Source organism: Bubalus bubalis, chromosome 2 (assembly GCF_019923935.1).
Source record: "Bubalus bubalis isolate 160015118507 breed Murrah chromosome 2, NDDB_SH_1, whole genome shotgun sequence".
Classification (NCBI taxonomy): Eukaryota; Metazoa; Chordata; class Mammalia; order Artiodactyla; family Bovidae; genus Bubalus; species Bubalus bubalis.
The window spans coordinates 141,545,025-141,566,435 of record NC_059158.1 but is presented as its reverse complement, the minus strand read 5'-3'; the positions used below and the strand labels follow the sequence as shown (position 1 = coordinate 141,566,435).

Below are 21,411 nucleotides of genomic sequence, written 5' to 3'. Positions count from 1 at the left end.
GATGGTTACAGATATTGAGAAAGATTGGCCTGGCAGCTCTGTGCCAAATGGTTTGGAGCAAAATCAGCAGTGATGTCGGCCAGTGTGGAGTTAAGAGAGGGTGGAGGCATCTGTCCTGCTACGGTGACTCTGCCAGGGAAACAGCACTCTCGTTTTGCAATCCGTGGTTTCTTAATATTGACTCATTCAACCTGAGTAGGGAGACAGAAGATGCCTTTATTTTTCTATCTCCAACTATTGCTGCCTTTTTTTTTTTTTTTTAACTTTTTGGTATCTTGAAAATCAGAAGGCATAATTTTTGCTACTTGTCTACCCAGTTATGTGAGACTGACTAAGTGTTTTTCACAGTTTCCGGGGTAGAGCTGGGAGCAGACTCTTTTTTCATTTACATGAGAGAAAACCCACCCAGAGAACCCAGGCTCTGAAGGCAAATATACAAATGCCTCCTGTGTACCCAGGACCCCGGGGGAAGAACTAGGAGGGTTCATAGAGTCCAGATGAGTGTCAAGGATTACAGTTTCTCACTGTTATGGGCACCAGGGTTCTTACATGGAAAAGGGGGTGGAATTGTCTAGACAGAGAAAGGAAACAGCATCTTGCTCAGTGGGTCCAGCAGGTATAATGGGCATGAGTGACTGGGCATTGTGGGACCAGCTATTTCTGAAGGAGATAAAAAAGTAAAAAGTAGCTAACAAAAATGGTTAACACTTAACACCCTGCACTTGTGTAAAAACTGGATGGGATGGTGATACTAGAATAAGTCTTTGCCCTGCACACCTTTGCATATATTTTTTTAACTGTGTGAATGTATTACTTATCCAAAAATTCTAGTTAAGTTTTAAGTTTTATCCTTTACCAAGGCTTATAGAGCTCAAGGAACTGGTTTTTAGGATGTGGCTTCAAATATGTCTTTTTAAAAAAGTACTTATATCCATGCCATCCAGATTTTAGTGCATAAACTTACATGAATAATTTTTATTCAGATCCTCTGTTCTTGGTGCTTTATAGTTCTCAACCATGACAAATGAAAAATCCTTAGCCCTAATAGGCCAAATTTTTTTAGAAATTATGTTTATAATCATTTAAAATGACACAAATGATAAAAACACATGCATTTCTCACATTCATATTAGATTACACAGTTAAGGATTTTATTTTCAAGAGCCAAAACATTTTTTCTTTATTACTTTCAACTTATTTCACCCTGGCTACTCCCACTAAGTTCCCAGCTCTCCTGCTCCAGTGTGCAAGAGTCTTGTATCATTTATGCCCTGCCCATGACCCTTCTGCTCCTGTCTCCTTTTTCTCTGTGCTCCTGTCCCACTTCCTCCCTTGGGCTCCTGTGGCCCAGTGGGGCCTCCCACCACTGGACAGGCCTGTGGACAGCCATATCCCAGTCCCTTCAATACGACGTGCTCATGGCCTTCAACGACCCTCAGAATAGACTACATGCCCAATCTTTGCCTTCTTTCCCCAGTTACCCAGCACTCTCAGTTCAGCCTCCCCTCCTTCATTCATTCCAGGAGTCACTGCAGATGACTGTGAGCCTGATGGTATGACTTCTGGTTGACAGAGCATCATTTTAACCTCTGACTTTTTGGTCAAATGAGGCCTAATTCATATGCTGGTTTCTCCTTCTTTGAAGGCCCCTAAAATGCAGGTCAGTGGAATCTGATGGATTCTGCATGTTTTAACTACAGCATAAAGGTGATTACAATTCAGGATTCTTTCCTCTACGTTGTTTTTGTTGTAGTTCCGTCACCCAGTCGTGTCCGAATCTTTGCAACCCCATGGAGTATAGCACACCAGGCCTCCCTGTCCCTCCCATCTCTGGAAGTTTGCCCAAGTTCATGTCCATTGCATCGGTGATGCCATTCAGTCATCTCATTCTCTGTCACCCTCCTCTCCTGCCTTCAATCTTTCCCAGCATCAAGGACTTTTCCAAGGAGTCGTCTGCATCAGATGAGCAAAATACTGGAGCTTCAGCTTCAGCATCAGTCCTTCCAATGAGTATTCATGGTTGATTTCTTTTAAGATTGATTGGTTTGATCTCCTTGCTGTCCAAGGGACTTTCAAGAGTCTTCTCCAGCACCACAGTTCAAAGGCATCAATTTTTTGGCATTCTACCTTCTTTATGGTCCAGCTCCATGGCACCTACTTCTATATATGGAAAACTGAGCAATTAAGCATTTCTGAAACTGGTAACAGAGTGGATACTTTTTCATAACCAAGTTAAAAAAAAATAAAGGGTTTTGTGATAATATATTAAAAATGTTTTTACATTGTTTATCCCCTCCAAATTCCAAAAGAATGTTAACCAGTTGCATAGCTGACCTACGTGAGGAAAATATTCCTTTGCTGTCCAATGCACATACACAGGCCCATAGCTACTCCACAGTAAAAACAAAATGATACAAAACCTTTAGGACTTTTATGGTGTCCTTACAACTGAATCAAACACATCTCTAGGAAAACTAATCACATGTTCATCCGCTGAGAAGTATGTTTCATTGTAGAATTGTAACCTGGATTACTAGTTTGGTTAGATTGGATGGGTACACAAAGGGAAATTTTGCTTTCACAGCAATATTTACATGATATCTTCAGAAAAAATCAACGTTATGCTCCTTGCTGTGACAAGTGCAGTGTTTGATTGGTGGCCTTTAGGCTAGAAGGTCTAAGTCAACAATTTGGAAGTAATGATTCATCTTTTTAATATAATAAAATCTGAATAACATTTCTAAATTTTGTGTCTCCCACCCCCACACAACAGTACAAGAATATCAGTTTGGAGTCCAGTTAGCATTAACAAACCATCTTTTCACTTGTGAAAAACTGAAACTCCTGGGAAAAAAGAAAAGATAATAATTATAAAGGGGTACAAATCTCAACTTTGAAAAGAACAATAAGTAGCTGACAAAATGAACTGTAAGCTTCACAGATTTGAATAAGTACATTTAGGGAGTTATTTATTCTCTCTTGCCCTCCATATCTTCATTTATAAAATAAGAATCAGAGAGGTCATATAAAATGAGATCAGAGGTTTTTTAAAAAAGATTACTTATTTATTTTTGGCTGTGCTGGATCTTCATGGCTGCTCTGGCTTTCTCTATGTGCGAAAAGTTGGGGTTGCTCTCTAATTGTGCTTGGGCTTCTCACTTCAGTGGCTTCTCTTGTGGAATATGGGCTCCAAGGCAGGAGGGCTTCAGTAGTTGAGGCTCCCTGGCTGTAGAGCTCAGGCTCAGTAGCCGTGACACATGGGCTTGGTTGGTCCAAGGCAGTGGGATCTTCCCTGACCAGGGATTGAACTCATGTTCCCCGCATTGGCAGGCGGATTCTTTACCACTGAGTCATTAAGGAAATCCAGTTTTGACACATTTTTAGCAAAGATTTAAAATGTTATGGGGAACACACACACATATATGATTTTAGTGTGGAATAAATTTAGTAAGGTCAATGTTCAGCACATAAAGCAAATACATAAGAAAGTTATACTACTCTGAAGAGTGCAAAAATTTGAAATTGCAGGTAAAGGAAGATAGTTAAAGACTCAGGGACTTCCCTGGTGGGTCAGCGGCTAAGACTCCATGCTCCCAATGCAGGAGGCCCAGGATCGATCCCTGGTCAGGGAACTAGATCTTGAATGCCACAACTAAAAGATTCTGCATGTTGCAGCTAAGACCCAGTGCAGCCAAATAAATAAATATTGAAAATATTGGATAAGATTAAAAAAGAAACAACTATACCCCAATAAATATTAATTTTAAAAAAGGGGTTTAAAAAGGAAACTCGATTTACACACTTGTGCAATCCTAAGATATCACAGAACACAACTTGAAAACCACTGGACTAGCTGATCTTGTCATTTTGAGTAATTCTCTTTGAGCGTATTGATCTTACCTTTAAGGCAATGACACCAGTGTTATGCTACAGCAATAGACCAGGGTTTAAATGTCTTAGGATCATCTCTTGGGATCTAAGAAAGAAAGTAAATTAAGTACTAAATATCATAATACCTTTGTAATATTTCACCAGGAAAATGATATCAAATCTGTAGGTTTTGAAAGATGTTTCTGATGGGAAGCAGCAGGGCTTTCCCGGGGAATGGGATTGTACCATTCCTTTCAAATGACAATGCTGAAAAGATAGGCGGTCGGTGCTGTCATCTCTGCTGACCATTGCACTGCTAATTACGAGGGCGCACTCTGGGGGCTCAGACGGGAAAGAATCTGCCTGCAAGCAGAAGACCTCAGTTTGATCCCTGGATTGAGAAGATCTCCTGGAGAAGGGAATGGCTATCCACTCCAGTATTCTTGCCTGGAGAAGTCTATGGACAGAAGAGCCTGGCTGGATACAGTCCATGTGGTCACAAAGAGTTGCACGTGACCTATCTTCTCTGCCTCTCAGATGTGCATCCCCAAAAGAATTATAAATCCAACAAAAAACTTTGTGGGAGGAGGATGGGAAGGGCAAAGTGGTTAGGCTGACAGTTGCTTGTAGTTTACAGACCCAGACTCCTTTGCAGGGATCTGAGAAGAGCCCTGTCTACATGCCTAGCCAAGTGATTTGGCTCCAGTTAAACTCCGGCCCATTTCTCTATTCCGGGCTAGAAGCCCCAAGAATTTAACCTATTTGTCCTTCTTTCTTCTGGTCCGCAGCTCCCATCTGCGGAATTCTCTCTGCTGGGTTTGCCCCAAAGCAGAATAAGCAGAATGTACATTCCCGCCTCCTCTGCGTTCATGTTTTTGTTTAAAGAGTTGACTTTTAGTTACCAAAGTGTTAAAAACATAAAAAACTTTCGTAAATAATGAAAAGTGATGAAGATTTCAGAAAGCTTGTCTCCTGATATTTATTTCACACACACACACACAAAAAAAAAACAACACAAAAAGAGGACAGAAAACCACAAACAAAAACACAGCCCAACTCCTAGCTTGTCAGGATATCTTTACCAGCCCCATTCTTACTGTTTACTCTCAAACTGTATTGAAATGTAAACAGAGGGCTAGTTTGCCCTCCTGAGAGGGACTTCCCGATTCTCTAACCTAACTGCTGCACTAGGATTTACTTGGCTGTCTTATTTAGGGTCAGCCTGTTCCACCTGGACTGGGCGGATGCAGGACAAAGCTCCTCAGTCTCGTATGAGGTAGATTCAGGTCAACTCTTCTGTTAAATTTTAGTCTCTCCAAAAACCTGTTTCCTATTCTTGTCACCAGACCTGGGTTCCTGGGGTACTCTTCTACTTTGGAACTCAGATCAGTACTCATTCTCTTGCTACCCCAGCCTTCTTGGGTCTCACCCACTCCCTAGCTTCTTGAGCGAGGACCCAATTTCCCTTTTTCCCTCAAGGATCCCAGCTCTGGGATGTAAACAGATCTTCACTGCCCTTTCATGATCTTCTCTTTCACTTCTCCCTTGTTTAGGACCATCATTCCCTTTCTCCCTCCTCCTCTTTCTCTCTGTTGTTTCTTGATAGCTATGACTAAGGCAATATATTGACTTTGGTGGTCTAGACTGATTCCACTTATAGCTAAACCTTCTGAAGTATATCTGTGCCCAGTCTCACTGGTTTCAGTGCCTAGTGTCATCAATCCAGGATTGTTCATCACCCTCATTGTGCAGGAAAGGATGAACTCAGGAGGCCTCCATTGTCCAAATGCTGCACATTCCGAAGAAAGGGTTAGCCTTTGACCAACTCCTGGGAGTAACACCCTAGCCCTTGGACTATCCTGCCTTGTAAGAGTGCCTTTGTTTACCTGAGGTCTTAATAATATCACTTGACTTCTGGAAGGGCTGGACACTGAGTGACTAAGGTCAGCTTTGCACACAACCTGTGCCTATGTGACTGACCCCTAATAAAACTCCTGGACACCAAGGCTCAGCCGAGCTTCCCTGGCTGGCAATACTTCATGTATCTTCTTCTTCCACATTGTTGCTGGGGAAAGCAGGTGGCTCTCTGTGTGACTCCACTGGAAGAAGACACCTGAAAGCCTCACCTGGTCTCTCCTGGACTTTGCCCCATGTGCCTTTGCCTTTAATGATGTTAATCTATACACTTTCACTTGTAATAAGCCATTACCACGAATAACAGCTTTCTGAGTTCTGTGAGTCCATCACTGAGTCATCAAAACTGAAGATAGCCCTGGGGACTTCTGACCCAGTCATCATCATCATCAGTGTATATTGACCATTTACTACGTGTGACAGCTGCTAAATGCTTTTCATGTGTTTTATTCAAACCTTTTAACAACGCTGTAAGGGTTATTCTCTCCACGAACATTTCCTGCCGTTTTATAAAGAAATTAAATTATGAGTGGTTAAATGCATCATCAAAAGTAGGGCTGGATGGCTGATGTGTGTTGATGTATGGCAGAAATCAACACAAGGTTGTACAGCAATTACCCTTCAATTAAAAAGAAATTAAAAAAAAATTAGGGCTGGGATCACAACCCCAGTGCCTTTGACTCCAGGGCCATATCTTAATCACAAAGCTAAGAAATTGTGTCATAACTCCTTTCCCTGACTGGATAAGATGGCTGCCTTTTTCCTTTTTCCCATTCTGCATCCCTTATTCCCTTTCTTAATCTGAGGGATGCCTCCAGTTTTGCCAGACTAAAGGAGCAACCTTCCAGAGACCTGGTAGGAGAATTTTTAGATGCAAAAATACATATTCACTAACAGTATCAGATCATCCCCTTCAGCAGTAAGAAAGGTCACTGTATGAAGCGTTACCACGTGTTGCCTCCTGGAACAAGCATGTTCAATGTCTTCCAAGACACCATGAGAGGCAGGGAGGAGGAGGAGGTGGTGAAGAATGGGCGAGTTCATGCCTGTCTGAATGTGTGAAGGTGTGTGTGTGTACGTATGTGTGTGTGTGTGTATGTGTGTGTGTGTCCTGCCTATCTGCCTGTGTGTGCCTCTCATGGGAGCAGGACCACAGGCTCAGTGTTCTGGGGAAGCCGTTGCAGCAGCCCAAGTCGTGCGATCTGTATCTGTGCTCTGTATCACAGAATCCATGTGACTGAGGCATGACTGTGTTGCTTTAAGGTCCTGCTGATCGTCTGTGGCTCAGCTTCCGGCAGAACAGGCTAGAGACTGCATGTTTCCACACGTTGCTGAAGTAGGTTCCAAAACCATAAGGAAAGGGCATGCAGGCTTGTAGGACTGGCAGTACATCTCCCCCTGCTCAGAGGAACGCAAACCTGCGTGTGGGTAGGATATGGGGTTGAGGACTAGCATTTGGGGGCAAACCAGCTGAGAACAGTGCAAGTAAAGAAGGCTTGTCACAGCACAGGAAATGCTCACACGCCTTTCCTCTTTCATCGTCAGGAAGGGCTTCCTTTACTGAGCTAAACAGGTGGCACTTTTAATGTTGCCAACTCTCACAGTGTGTGCACCTAGAAATGCAAAAGAAGCAGGGAGGGAAAATGAGACATGGGTCCTAATGAAGTAGAGGGAGGAGAGTAGGTGAAAGGAGGCTGTTTTAGGGGTTTTTTTTCTAGTTTTTTTCAAATCAAAGTATAAATTGATTTACAATATTTTATTAGTTTCACGTGTACAAGATAGTGATTCAACATTTTTATAGATTATACTCCATTTAAAGTTATTACAAAATAGTAACTATATTTCCCTGTGCTGTACAATATATTCTTGTTGCTTATTTATTTTATATTGGGTTGTTATTATGGGAAAACCCAAGTGAACTTTTTGGCCAACCCAATACATAGTAGCTTGTATCTTTAAAAAAAATTTTTTTGACTGTACCAGACAGCATATGGGTTCTTTATTCCCTGACCAGGGATTGAACCCACACCTCCTGCATTTAGGATTGTGGAGTCTTAACCAATGGACCCCCAGGGAAGTCCAGTAGTTTTTTTGTATCTTTTAATCTTAATGCTCCTCCCTCCTGCCCTCTCTGAACTGGTTATGTTTTAGGTTTTCAAAGTGGAGAAGGTAAAGGTCTTCAGAAAAAAGACATTTGCCAACTTTATAGAATTACAGGGCAGGACAAATTCTAGAAAGCGTAATTTTTCTAATTTTTAAGATTGTGGCTTCCTTCATGTCTCTGAATCATAAAGTTGTTTTTTTAATGAAATAATTGTTTCTAAGGAAAGTCCTAATTGGAAAGTGTTGATTAGGCATTTTCTGTATACCTTTAAAGGAAATATCCTCTTTTTTTCCTTGTCCTATTTTAAATGACTTTACAAAATACATTTCCCAAGAATTACAATTTTCTCTCTCCCATCACTAAAAAGGAAATTTTGTATAGGAATGATATTTCTGATGGTGTCTGTTTGAGCCAGGCTGCTCTGTTGAGCTCAGAGCAGAAACTAACACCAGCAACACTGTTCTGACCAGGAGGGAACCACCTGAGAAAGGGCCCATGGATAAGAGCAACAATTAACTACTGTAATCAAGGTAACCATACTCGTCATATACATTTTTTTTTTATCATACTGGTCAAAAAAAAATTTCATATGATTATTCAATTTGTAGAACTTTTTACAACAAAAATGCTCCAGGGACTTCCCTGGTGGTCCAGTGTTTAAGACTCCATGCTACCAATGCAGAGGGCATGGGTTTGATTCCTGGTCCAGGAACCAAGGTCCCTTTTGGCCGCTGGGTGCAGACGAAAGATTTTTTAAAAAAGCTCCAGGCTTCTTACCAATGCCTGCTTCTCACTGATGCTTAAAGCCAGTTATCCATGAAAGTGGCTGCTAAGTGTTAAGGGCTGTTTTTTTTTTTTTTCCTGCCCTCAGCAGGTCAGCTTGATTTAATGTGGAAAGTCTTTTTAAGCCTCTGGGAGAGGCATATTTTGAAAAAAGATCATTAGCAGTTATGGATATTTGGTGGAGACCAGAACTGTAATATTTATGTAGTGACTTGTATTCACACAGTATTTTTTACATGCATTATTTTACTTAATTCCAAAGGAAAAATACAGAATGTTTAACCTTCATTTCTGTTGAAGAAGTAGCTATACACTGGTTTTTATTTACCTTGTGGTTACAAGAAAGTTATTAAAAGAAGAGATCTGGGACTTTCCAATGCTCATGTTCTAGTATACAGACCTTCCGACCATCTCACCTTCTTACTTGTCAGAACAAATTGTCTTTTGACAAAAGTATTCACAGACCGTCTAAATACAAAGAGTATCAGTATCTGTTTCTAAAAAAAATTGTTTTCATAGTACAGTGTTGTATGCCAGTGTGAATCCTTACATATCTCAACTAAAAAGCTACATTGTAGTTTGAGCAAATGTATTGGGTTGTCCAAAAATTTCGTTTGGTGACATCTCACAGAAAAACCCGAACAAACTTTTTGAAAAACCTGAAGAAACTTTTGGGCCACCTCAATAAATTCTAATGCAGGTTCAAATTTGCTCTACTGTGCCAAAAAAACTGGTCAAGAGCCAAGCTATAAGAATTTTAGGAGGCCTGCTGTGTGAATGAACGACAGTTTCTAAAGATCTGAAGCAGTAGATCTGCATTGTGATAGAGGCTAGTTGCTAGGAAACTGCTGACTGGATAAGAACTATTCAGGTTTCACCCAAAGATGTGAAGATAGAGTGGCTTGACAACATATTTCTATTTCTTTTATCTCTCTGCCATGGAAAACAACAGCTGCAGCCTTTCAGTTTTAAGCTTTTTGCTACCAGGGAGGCAAGATCAGAAACTTATGAAGAAGGCCATTTCGAGGGCTATTTTGAATCCATTGAAACTGCCCCAGGGCATTTGCACTGGCTATTCTCTGCCTGGAATACACCCTTACCAGCTTCATGCTTGTTCCTCCACTTCATTTAGGCCTCAGATCAAACATGAATACTCCAGAAAAAGCTTCTTTAATAATCTAAAATAATCTATCACATGCTAGCCGCCTACTCTTCTGTTTTGTGTCACAATATTTATCACCACCTGAAATTATATTGTGTATTTCTTTACTTGTTGACTGTCTGGTTTTCCCAATAGAATGTAGGATCCATGTGGCAGAGACTGACTATCTCAGTGTTTTTTTTAGTTCCCAGCAGTGCTTGGCACATGGAAAGGGCTGAGTAAGTATGCTAGATGAATGAATGGATTGTAGGATGAATGATCAAAGCTGGGCCTCATCTCTTAGCCCTTTGACTGTAAGCAAAGGTTAAGGTTAAGTTACAAAAGTTTGTCCCGTTGACACTCAGGGATAACCCAGAGTTGGGCAAGCACTTACACTTCACAGCAATTGTCTTCCCCCTCTGCTATGCTGTAAACAGCTAGAGAGAGGTGCCTGTGAGTCTAGTTCACCACTATACTCCTGAACCTCAAACTATGGAAGAAGGGAAATATCATTTAATTTCTTGAATTTAGATAAGACATGAAAGGTAAGCAGGGGGATTAGCTGAGTGAGGAAAAGCAAGAAGATGATTCCAAGCAGCAGGAAGAGCTGGTGGAGGCCTCTGTCCTTGACATGTGGAACAGACAGATGAAAGCAAGTGTAGCTGGGGTGGAGAGACAAGGCGAGGTAGGGTACCTCGTGCGGCTGGAGAAGTTGGGGAGTGCTGGCCAGGCTGAACTCTGCAGGTTTATAGGCTTGGCAGGGCAACATAAACAGTTTTATCTTTATCCTAAGAGTGATGGGAAATTTCTCACCTTGTGTACATGCTAGAAGGACACGATCATGTTTGTCATACCACACATCTCTGGTGGCAGTGGGTGTAGGGAGACCAGTTACAAGGCTGCTTTGACCCAGGCTAGAGAGATGGAAGTTGGACTTAGAGTCTCTAGAAAGTAAGCTTCTTGAAGGTAGAGATCACTCTCTGTTTGATTCGCTGCTGTATTCTCAGCACCTAGATTAATGCCAGGCATGTATTAGATCCTCAATAAATGTTTAATGCATGAATGACATAGTGGTTAGACATGAAGTCAATAGAAATGGAGGAAAATACACTGACCTCATGTATACTTGAATCAATGAGAAGACAGCCCTTTTCAAATCCTTGACAAGACTTGGGTGATCCAACAGTTTCTCTGTTCTAGCCTACAGACCAGTTATGAGGTCTGTAACTGGTCTGCACCCTAGAAACCTGCAGAGTCCAGGGTGCAAAGCACTGACTCATTACAAAAGACCCCGATGCTGGGAAACATTGAGGGCAAGAGGAGAAGGGAGCAACACAGAATGAGATGGTTGCATGGCATCGGATGGCATCTGATTGCAACTGACTCAATGAACATGAGTTTGAGCAAACTCAGGGAGAAAGTGAAGGACAGAGAGGCCTGGCATGCTGCAGTTCATGGGGTCACAAAAAGTTGGACATTATTTAGTGACTGAACAACAACAACAGGAACATGACTGGTGGAAGAGATTGTTAGGGGTTCAAAGTGACAGGGTGTGATGAGGGACTAGCTACTGAGTATGAGAAAGAGAAATGTTGAGCCAAGTCCAAGGTTTCCGGTTTGTGTTACTATATGGATGGAAGAATACTGACATTTCCTGGGACAGGAAGTGACAGTAGAATCTATATTCGTGTGTTTCTGGTTCTCTTTGTTAAACTGAGAACCAGGACTTCCTCCTCGCTGTCTCTTTCAGGAGGCTCCACTCAAGTCTGGCTCTAATTGTTCTCTCTTTGCAGACCTACAGTTGAGGAGGTTTGTAGGCTAGAAGAGAGAAACCATTGGGTCACCCAAGTCTTGTCAAGAATTTGAAGAAGGCTGTATTCTCATTGATTCAGATATACGTGAGGTCAGCGGAATTGCTAGGAATATTGAGGGTTGGATAAGAATGAAAGATAAATGGTCTTTCTCAACATGTTCTAAGTAACCTTAATAACAGGAGGGTTGGTATTAAGAAGTTAAAACTTCTGCCCTGTTCCTGCCTCTAAAACTTGTTCCAGTGGCTATAAATAAAGATGATAAGTTTGGGGGATAAACAATTTTTGCCAGGTATTTTCTCTTTGGGTTTAAGCAACTATATTTTTTGAGTGACGTTGCATGGGAAAATGACCTTCTCAATCCAGATTTCTTGTGAATGCAGGCTCAACCGAGTCACTCCCCATTATACTATTCAAATATTTTAAAATATTTATATTAGGGATATCCCGATTTTGTAAAATGAGTATATAAATAGGATATATATATACAAACCTATATGAATATGTATAACATTCACTTTGCTATACAGCAGAAACTGACAGAACATTGTAAGCAAACTAAACTACAATAAAACTTTAAATAAATAAAAAACCCTATATGAATTAAAATGTGGTTAAAAGTATGCATATGTGTGTATTTATAAATATATATATATACATAACCCAAATAGTTATGTTATGGTTATTATGGTTATTTTTGGTTAGCGGGATTAGGGCTGATTTTAACTTTAATCTTATTCTTTTCAGCATTTTCTAGTTTTTCCATACTGGACATATGTGACTTTTATGAAGATAAAAATACTTGTTATGCAAATGAGGTTTGTAATATGAAATATAGATTATAATATGAGGTGATGTTTAGAATGAGTATTTTCCTGTGGTCATGTATGGATGTGAGAGTTGGACTGTGAAGAAGGCTGGGCGCCGAAGAATTGATGCTTTTGAACTGTGGTGTTGGAGAAGACTCTTGAGAGTCCCTTGGACTGCAAGGAGATCCAACCAGTCCATTCTGAAGAAGATCAGCCCTGGGAGTTCTTTGGAAGAATGATGCTAAAGCTGAAACTCCAGTACTTTGGCCACCTCATGCGAAGAGTTGACTCATTGGAAAAGACTCTGATGCTGGGAGGGATTGGGCGGCAAGAGGAGAAGGGGACAACAGAGGATGAGATGGCTGGATGGCATCACCAACTCGATGGACATGAGTCTGAGTGAACTCCGGGAGTTGGTGAGGGACAGGGAGGCCTGGCGTGCTGCGATTCATGGGGTCGCAAAGAGTCGGACACGACTGAGCGACTGATCTGATCTCTGATTTTAATACTCATTCTAAAATACTTATATTTTAGAAAATGAGAGGTTACTCTCACATTGACTCTGATCATTTAGTTGACGGGTGTACAAATCAGTACATGCTTTATATCCATGAAGACATTTATTAATCTTACCATGAAACCATCAGATTTGGGAGAAAATGTGGCCTCCTTATATGGGCCAGGTAGCTGACAGGCTGAGTTTCAAATGGTGAATGAAATTAAAGTGATTCACGTTTTATCACTGCATGTGACAGAGTGACTGCCAGACAACTGGACTATTAAAAGCAGCCTGAAGTCTTGGAAATGAAGAAATTCATTTTCTAAAAGCTGGGACATTTGAAGGCTGAACATGTTCAACCAGGCAAGAAAGGAAGATTAGTATCTTCTGTTGTGTTTTTTTGGTTACCTGAATCTGCCCCATTTCAGAAAAGGATATTTATTACTGCAAAAGGTGATGGAGAACTTCTGTTTAAGGGTCAGAAATGCTAGTGCTTTTGGGAGTGGAGGTCACATAATTCTGCAGTTTGGTGTCGTTGGTGCTGTTGCGAATGGGCAGACATGGCTCTCCAAGTCCGATCAGCCCAGAGGAGTTCCTGCGGTGAAGGAGGGCGGGGTCTCTGGCCTTGACCATCTGAGCAGGGACTGGCCTGAGGCAGATGATTGGAATTCTTTCTGTGGACAGTGCAATTGGCTGAGGGTCAGCCTGAGGGGCAGAACCATCTCTGGGAGACGGAGGGAAATCCAGGATGGTCAGTATTATTGGAGTCCAAGAAATGCTGAGTCAGATTTGGAGATGGGGAGAGGACTGGATCACGCAGGGGAAGGGAATGAGTAGTTATGACACATTCCTTTAAGTAATATTCCTAAATCCTGAGTCACTTTGTTCTTTCACTCTATGGCTGGCTGTTTTGAGGAGGTCAGTTAAGTATTTGGGTTTCTTTTAATATAGTTATGAAAACACACATTTCTTTTAAGAAGTAGAGAATCAGTTCTTTTCTCTCTAGGAGGCAGTTATTACTTCTTTGGAGCCAGATGGTCTGGGCTTGAATCTTGACCTTGGGTAAATTACTATACCTCAGTTTCCTCAATAGTAAAATGAAGGAAATCATAGTAGTTACCTGATAGAGTTGTAGGAATGAGTACTGAGATAATCTGTAAAATATTTAGTCAGTGTGAACTACCGTTACTGTTGATGTAAGGAAGCTATGAGGAAATCAGTGCAGGGTGGAACCAATGACCCACCCAATATCGCGTGTCTGCCCCAGCCAGCAGGCTGGCGTTGCTGTGTGCACGTGTGTATAGCAGATGGCTCCCAAATCCTCACCCCTGGGCTGGGAGGCACTGCTATGAAATGAAATGAAGTGGAAAAGCATCAGCGGGACATGAGACCACATGTTTCCTGAATAAAAGACAGACTGGGTGTATTCTGTGTTTGTACAGAGGACGTGGAAAGTGACATTATCAAATACTTCTCCTTGACCTGGGTTATTTTTTGTGTGTTTGTTTTTGTTGAAGAATTGGATAGATTAGGTAGGATAGAGGGAGGGAATATTTAGAATGGTTTGTTGAAAATGGTCTGTTGTTTCACATTTAGCTATTTGTTTCTGAAGCACCATAAATTATCCTACTTAAAGATTGCCCATGGGTTGGAGTGGGAGGGAGGTTCAAGAGGGAGGGGACGTATGTATACCTATGGCTGATTCATGTTGATGTATGGCAAAAACCAACACAATATTTAAAGCAATTATCCTTCAATTAAAAATAAATAAATTTCAAAACAGAAAAAAAAAAAAAAGATTGCCCAGATGATTAAGTTACATAACAGATGGGGAAATGCTTTTCATAAAGTTTAAATCACTACATATACTAAAAGGTATTTGTGTGATTATTTTTATCATCTTATACTTGATGAGCTTGTATCTTATAATGTGCTCTTATAATTTGATGATAAAAATTATATATAATTTATAATATAACATATATATTTTGTATCTTATAAATTTTTTATAATTTATATATAAGATTTATATATAATCTTATAATTTACCTGAGTAGTCTAAGATGCAAGATATAGAAAAATCACCTTTTAGGAAAATAAACAGTAATTCCATACCATTTCTGTGAACCGATCTGCACAGGCCATTCGAACCCATTCTGGAGTCGCTGGGCTCTTCACTGTGAAGTCCTCAGCTATGTCTCTTTCTTTGCGAGCTGCAGCCACAGCATCAGTGATGGCAAAGAACACGGATGACCCCAGAAACATCCCAGACTCCCCCAGGCCCTGCAAGGAAGAACATTTGTTTTAGAGGTTTCTACACTAGACCATCAGCCACTGTAGGTGAGGGGCAGGTCTTTTTCACCAACTCCTAGCACAGCATCTTACATAAAATAATTTTCAATAATTGTTTGTTGACTGACTGACTGAGTGAAGCTTGCGTACTCTTAGAAATCCTAGCATCACTTGAAATGTAAAAATCCTGTGTGGGTTAATTAGTTGTTCTATAAGAAAGGTAGTATGTGTTTTTAAAAGCACATTGTGTAGTTGTAGGTTCGAATGCTTACCTTGGATGAATAGATGGTTAGTGGAGTTTGTGATGATGGCAACAAGGAGACATTAAATTCCTCTGGGACATCGCTGATGGTTGGAATTTTGTACTCATCTGGGCCTCGAGAATACAGGACACCTTCTGGGGAATATTTCAGCTCTTCAGTGGTATAAAGGCCCATTCCCTGAATAAATGCACCTTCAATCTGAAGAGGGAAAATGCCAAGCTCTGTGATATTGTGTGCTTTTCAGAAGGCCTTTACCGACCCCACAATGACTCTCAAAAAGAGGCATCCATCCAGGTGGGGCAGCACCTACTTGCCCAATATCGATAGCCGGATTTAGACTGCAGCAGGCATCCATGATGATGTCCATTCTGATTTTCTGTCAAAATTAAAATTCAGTTCAGTTCAGTTGCTCAGTCATGTCCGACTCTTTGCGACCCCATGAACCACAGCACGCCAGGCCTCCCTGTCCATCACCAACTCCTCCATGTCCATCGAGTCAGTGATGCCATCCATCCTCTGTTGTTCCCTTCTCCTCCTGCCCTCAATCCCTCCCAGCATCAGGGTCTTTTCCAATGAGTCAGTTTTTCTCATCAGGTGGCCAAAGTATTGGAGTTTCAGCTTCAACATCAGTCCCTCCAATGAACACCCAGGACCGATTTCCTTTAGGATAGACTGGTTGGATCTCCTTGCAGTCCAAGGGACTCTCAAGAGTCTTCTCCAACACCACAGTTCAAAAGCATCAATTCTTCAGCCCTCAGCTTTCTTCACAGTCCAACTCTCACATCCATACATGACCACTGGAAAAACCATAGCTTTGACTAGACAGACCTTTGTTGGCAAAGTAATGTCTCTGCTTTTGAATATGCTATCTAGGTTGGTCATAACTTTCTTTCCAAGGAGTAAGCGTCTTTTAATTTCATGGCTGCAATCACCATCTGCAGTGATTTTGGAGCCCCCAAAAATAAAGTCTGACACTGTTTCCACTGTTTCCCCATCTATTTGCCATGAAGTGATGGGACCGGGATGCCATGATCTTAGTTTTCTGAATGTTGAGCTTTAAGCCAACTTTTTAACTCTCCTCTTTCACTTTCATCAAGAGGCTCTTTAGTTCTTCACTTTCTGCCATAAGGGTGGTGTCATCTGTATATCTGAGGTTATTGATATTTCTCCTGGCAATCTTGATTCCAGCTTGTGCTTCCTCCAGCCTGGCATGTCTCATGATGTGCTCTGCATATAAGTTAAATAAGCAGGGTGACAATATACAGCCTTGATGTACTCCTTTTCCTATTTGGAACCAGTCTGTTGTTCCATGTCCAGTTCTAACTATTGCTTCCTGACTTGCATATAGGTTTCTCAAGAGGCCCTGACCCTAAAAACTTGAATTAAAAATACTACTTTAGGGTTTATTCAAATGGTCCCAATTTATTCCAGGACTCTTGCTAGTTGATTAGCACTACATGGAACCCCATCAACATTAGAGGTGGTAAGACATCTACTAAGCTCTTCAAATTTACTGCTAGGAGGACTGTTGATGACCCCAGAAGGTCTTCTGCATTCATAGTTTTGGTTTATCTTAAGTGACTTTAAAGTCCATGATATGTGGGTGCGTCTGGGTATCACTTAGTAAATAAATGAGCCCGATTGTTCATCTGATTCTGAAGCTGGATTTGTGATTATATTAAAATCATGAGCTCATGTAAGCCTCATAATGGTTTGCTGTAGGTGGTATTATTGCCATTTTACTGAGGAAATCATGTAGCCACAGTGGCATGTATGAATTTAGGGATTTGTAAGATCTTGGGTTTATTAAGGGTAACTGTTGATACCAATTTACTTCCTTCCCTGAGAAACATCACGCTAATCTGGCCCTTGTGTTGTGTTATTGGGCACATGCACGCAGGTTGTGGAGACGCCACACAAAGCCCTGCGTGCCTGTGATAGATCTCAGGAATATCTCTGGTACTACTGATCTCAGTACTACCTTGGGATAATTGACTTTGGGGAGATATTACATCACTATATGCTTTTAAAGCATTTACTTAAGACAGTTTACTAAATTACCTAGTCAGCTAGATAACTTGATATCAATAACCTCAGATATGCAGATGGCAGCTTGTACACTCTTATGGCAGCAAAAAGGATCTAAAGAGCCTCTTGATGAAAGTGAAAGAGGAGAGTGAAAAAATGGCTTAAAACTCAACATTCAAAAAACTAAGATCATGGCATCCAGTCCCATCACTTCATGGCAAATAGATGGGAAAACAATGGAAACAGTGGCAGACTTAATTTTTTTGGTCTCCAAAATCACTGCAGATGGTGACTGCAGCCATGAATTTAAAAGACACTTGCTTCTTGAAATAAAAGCTATAACCAACCTGGACAGCATATTAAAAAGCAGAGACATTACTTTTCTGACAAAGGTCCGTCTAGTCAAAGCTATGGTTTTCCATTAGTCATGTATGGATGTGAGAGTTGGACTATAAAGAAAGCTGAGGGCCGAAGAATTGATGCTTTTGAACTGTGGTGTTACAGAAGACTCTTGAGAGTCCCTTGGACTGTAAGGAGATCCAACCAGTCTATCCTAAAGGAAATCAGTCCTGAATATTCATTGGAAGGACTGATGCTGAAGCTGAAACGCCAATAATTTGGCCACCTGATGTGAAGAACTGACTCCTTGGAAAAGACCCTGATGCTGGGAAAGAGTGAAGGCAGGAGGAGAAGGGGATGACTGAGGATGAGATGGTTGGATGGCATCACCGACTCAATGGACATGAGTTTGAACAAGCTCTGGGAATTGGTGATGGACAGGCAAGCCTGGAGTGCTGCAGTCCATGGGGTCGCAAAGAGTAGGACACGACTGAGCGACTAAACTGAACTGAAATAGATAACTTGACCTTCCTTTAGGAATAGATCCTTTTTTTGAAAGAAAAAACAAAACAAAACCCCCAAATCCCACAAAACTTTGGAATGTAATTTTGTCTGAAATAGAATAAAAAATTTAATGCATTTTAGGCTGTCATGAGCAATTCTTTCTCGACTACCTCTTTTTCAGTGGAAATTTAGGATAAAGCTGAATCTCTCGACATTCCCATGTAATTGAAAGAATCTTGTTCTTATTGTACAAGTATTACATAATGAAGGGGGGCTATTAATGTAAACACATTTTGTTGTTGTTGTCGTTCTAACTTGCCAAGAGGAAAGCTGTCAAATGACTTACTTTGTAAGCTCCTGTCAGGCAGTCAATTTCAACCTCAGAACAGGCAGCTCCATAGACATAGTAGGGGAAAGGGTCTCCCTCTCCCTTCTCCCAGTCCATGAAGGCCTTGTAGCCCCTGATGGAAGAAATAAAGTCCTTTAGCTTGGGAGGGGGGTGCAAACAATATTGATTTGTTTTAAAAGTTACCAAAATTTTCATTAGCATTTTATTTGATTGATGTTGATTGTGACCGCCTTTTAAGCTCAATTAAACTGCTACCTGTGTTTGCAATCTAGCATGTTACAGGAACCCTAACATTTGCCTCTATTTTTAAAGAGGAAATGCTTTGTGCTCAAGTTAGGATGCCAAAAAAGGAGAAACCAACAAACTATTTCACTTGCTCCGGACCTCACTATATCTTGACGAATTAAGATTTGAGTTTTAGATCTGCACACTGAAAACCTCAATTGATTTTATTAGGATTCCCAGAATCCGGGAAGTGACTGCTACGCTGCTGGGTCTTTTCAGTCGTGTCTGACTCTTTGTGAGGGACCCCTAGATTGTGCTAATTGAACTCATAAGGAACTGATGGTAATACAGGGCTGGTGAAAAAGGGCAGGTAATTCAATGTGTTGTTAATGGAAGATGGACCCAGCTAGAGGGCTGATCTGCCCTTTTGTTGGGTAGATGAAATCAGGAATTTGGAACTCATTATGTACAGGGCATTGGGCTGGCTGTTACCTCCTTTCTTCATGAGATTTTCTGTGTGTGTGTGTGTGTGTGTTTGTTGGTTTGTTTCATTTGATTGTAAAACTAATGTCAATACTTCCTGCATTTAACAATCAGCTCTCCTCTTTGTGTGTGCTTCCCTGGTGGTTCAGCAGTCAAGACTCTGCCTGCAACACAGGAGACACAGGAAATGCTGGCTGGATTCCTGGGTTGGAAAGATCTCCTGGAGGAGGGCATGGCAACCCACTTCAGCATTCTTGCCTGGAGAATCGCATGGACTGAGAAACCTGGAGGGCTACTGTCCATAGGGTTGCAAGGAGTTGGACGTGACTGAAGCGACTGAGCACTCACATATGCTCCTTTTTGTGTTTCGTTTAATTAACATGCATCTACTGAAGGCCTTCACTGCCAGCCACTGCACCAGTGATGAGTGGTGATCACCATCCTATCCGTCTCTCCATCTCTCTTGCTTTGTTACCAATAATAGAGCCCATTCAAAATTTTTTCTCCTCAGCTGATACACTAACAATTTCCTTCTAATTGAGTTCAGAAGTCAAATTAAGCATCTTATCCATCTCTCTTGCCCAGAAAGGAGCTTCAAAATAGAAAGGTTTTATGATAAAGGGAAGGAGATTTGTAAAACTGAGTTGCAACTTATTTCTAATGATATCTTCTTACTACTCATGGTAAAGAATAGTAAATAATGATTAGATGTTACAATTCATATTTGTTTATTTATTTTTACAAATTAGGGATATTTTTATCATTTACTATTTCTTTGAACATAGCTCAAAGGCCTATGTGAAATCATGGAATTTGGAGCCTAGAGGGAACCTTAAGGACCACAAAATAAAAATTTATTTTACAAGTGAGGGAACTGAGGCCCAGAGTGATTTGATGGCCTCATATTTTCTTAGCCAGGTCAAGGCATTATTGTAATTTTTACCTGAAGTATCCAGTAGCTGAAAGACTGATTCTTTGTTCAAAAGCAGCTTCTATCTGCAGAATGGGCATATTTAGTCAGAATAAGATAAACATACCATCTGAGAGGGGAAAATGAAAATATTCTATACACCAAAATTGACATTTGACAATTGTTACTGGTGCTTTGTTACCAATAATAGGACCTATCCTAATATTTTTGCTCCTCAGCTGGTATACTAACAATCTCCTTCTGACTGAGTTCAGAAATCTAACTTAAGCAAATAAAATGGAATCTTGCTGCACATCATGATATAGTGGCTTAGTTCTCAAGGTATTTACAGCTTCATTTCTAAGTGTTAGAACTCTGGCCAATGTGTGTGCCAGTGTAAGATAATTGTTTTAATGAAATAAGATATAGGACATTGTAAAGTTGGATGAAGCAAGTCATTTCCCTTGAGGCATATTCACAGTTAGGCTTTTTTGTTTTCTTCCTCCCTACTTAAAGCATCACCTTTTTATGGCTTAGGAAGGCTCAGTCTTTTCCTCTTTCTTCTTTAGGCAGAGAGGGTAAGTCTCTGGTAATTCTTCACACACTTCTGTTCCTCCTCTCAGCGATGCTGTTTCCTGTGCTCTGACCCCACTAACGCCTGGGATATTTCACAAAGCAGCCATCTCAGCCTGGTAATCCCGCCCTCTCCCACAGCCACCTGCTCCTAGGACTGAGTCTACGTGGGGCAGCTATGCACTACCATAGCACTCTCAGCACTGGTGTGGACTACTTTCTCATTTGTAGTGACAGACAGAGTGGAACACTTACCCATTCTTCCCAGGTACCTTCTGGATTTTTCTTAATGATGGGCTCAAGGCGTTTCAGAAGGATCTGACAAGCATTCTTAAAGGAGTAAAGAAGTGAATGCTCATTAGAGAAGACTGTGGCGGTTAGGATTTGAAAGAACATTGAAAGAATTTGAAAATAATTTGAAAGAATATTGGTGGATAATTGACCAGTTCAGTGAATGCTTATGAAATGCTTGACACTGACACAGTGGGAACTCAGGGATGGTATCACACCACTC

General features: G+C 41.0%; 1 protein-coding gene across 2 annotated transcripts in view; it reads right to left on the bottom strand.

Annotated features, from left to right (window-relative positions):
* Positions 1-2,020: 2,020 nt before the first annotated feature.
* Positions 2,021-21,411, bottom strand: part of LOC102391488 (aldehyde oxidase 2) — a 76,834-nt gene continuing 57,443 nt past the window's right edge. For both annotated transcript variants that reach the window (XM_025277963.3, XM_044937067.2), the window contains 8 exons: positions 21,153-21,227; positions 20,358-20,410; positions 18,704-18,818; positions 15,797-15,862; positions 15,496-15,684; positions 15,047-15,214; positions 3,901-3,976; positions 2,021-2,844 (listed from right to left, as the gene is read on the bottom strand). In XM_025277963.3, the coding sequence (XP_025133748.3) occupies positions 3,923-3,976; positions 15,047-15,214; positions 15,496-15,684; positions 15,797-15,862; positions 18,704-18,818; positions 20,358-20,410; positions 21,153-21,227 (720 nt within the window). In that variant the 3' untranslated portion in view covers positions 2,021-2,844; positions 3,901-3,922. The remainder of the gene's footprint in view (positions 2,845-3,900; positions 3,977-15,046; positions 15,215-15,495; positions 15,685-15,796; positions 15,863-18,703; positions 18,819-20,357; positions 20,411-21,152; positions 21,228-21,411) is intronic.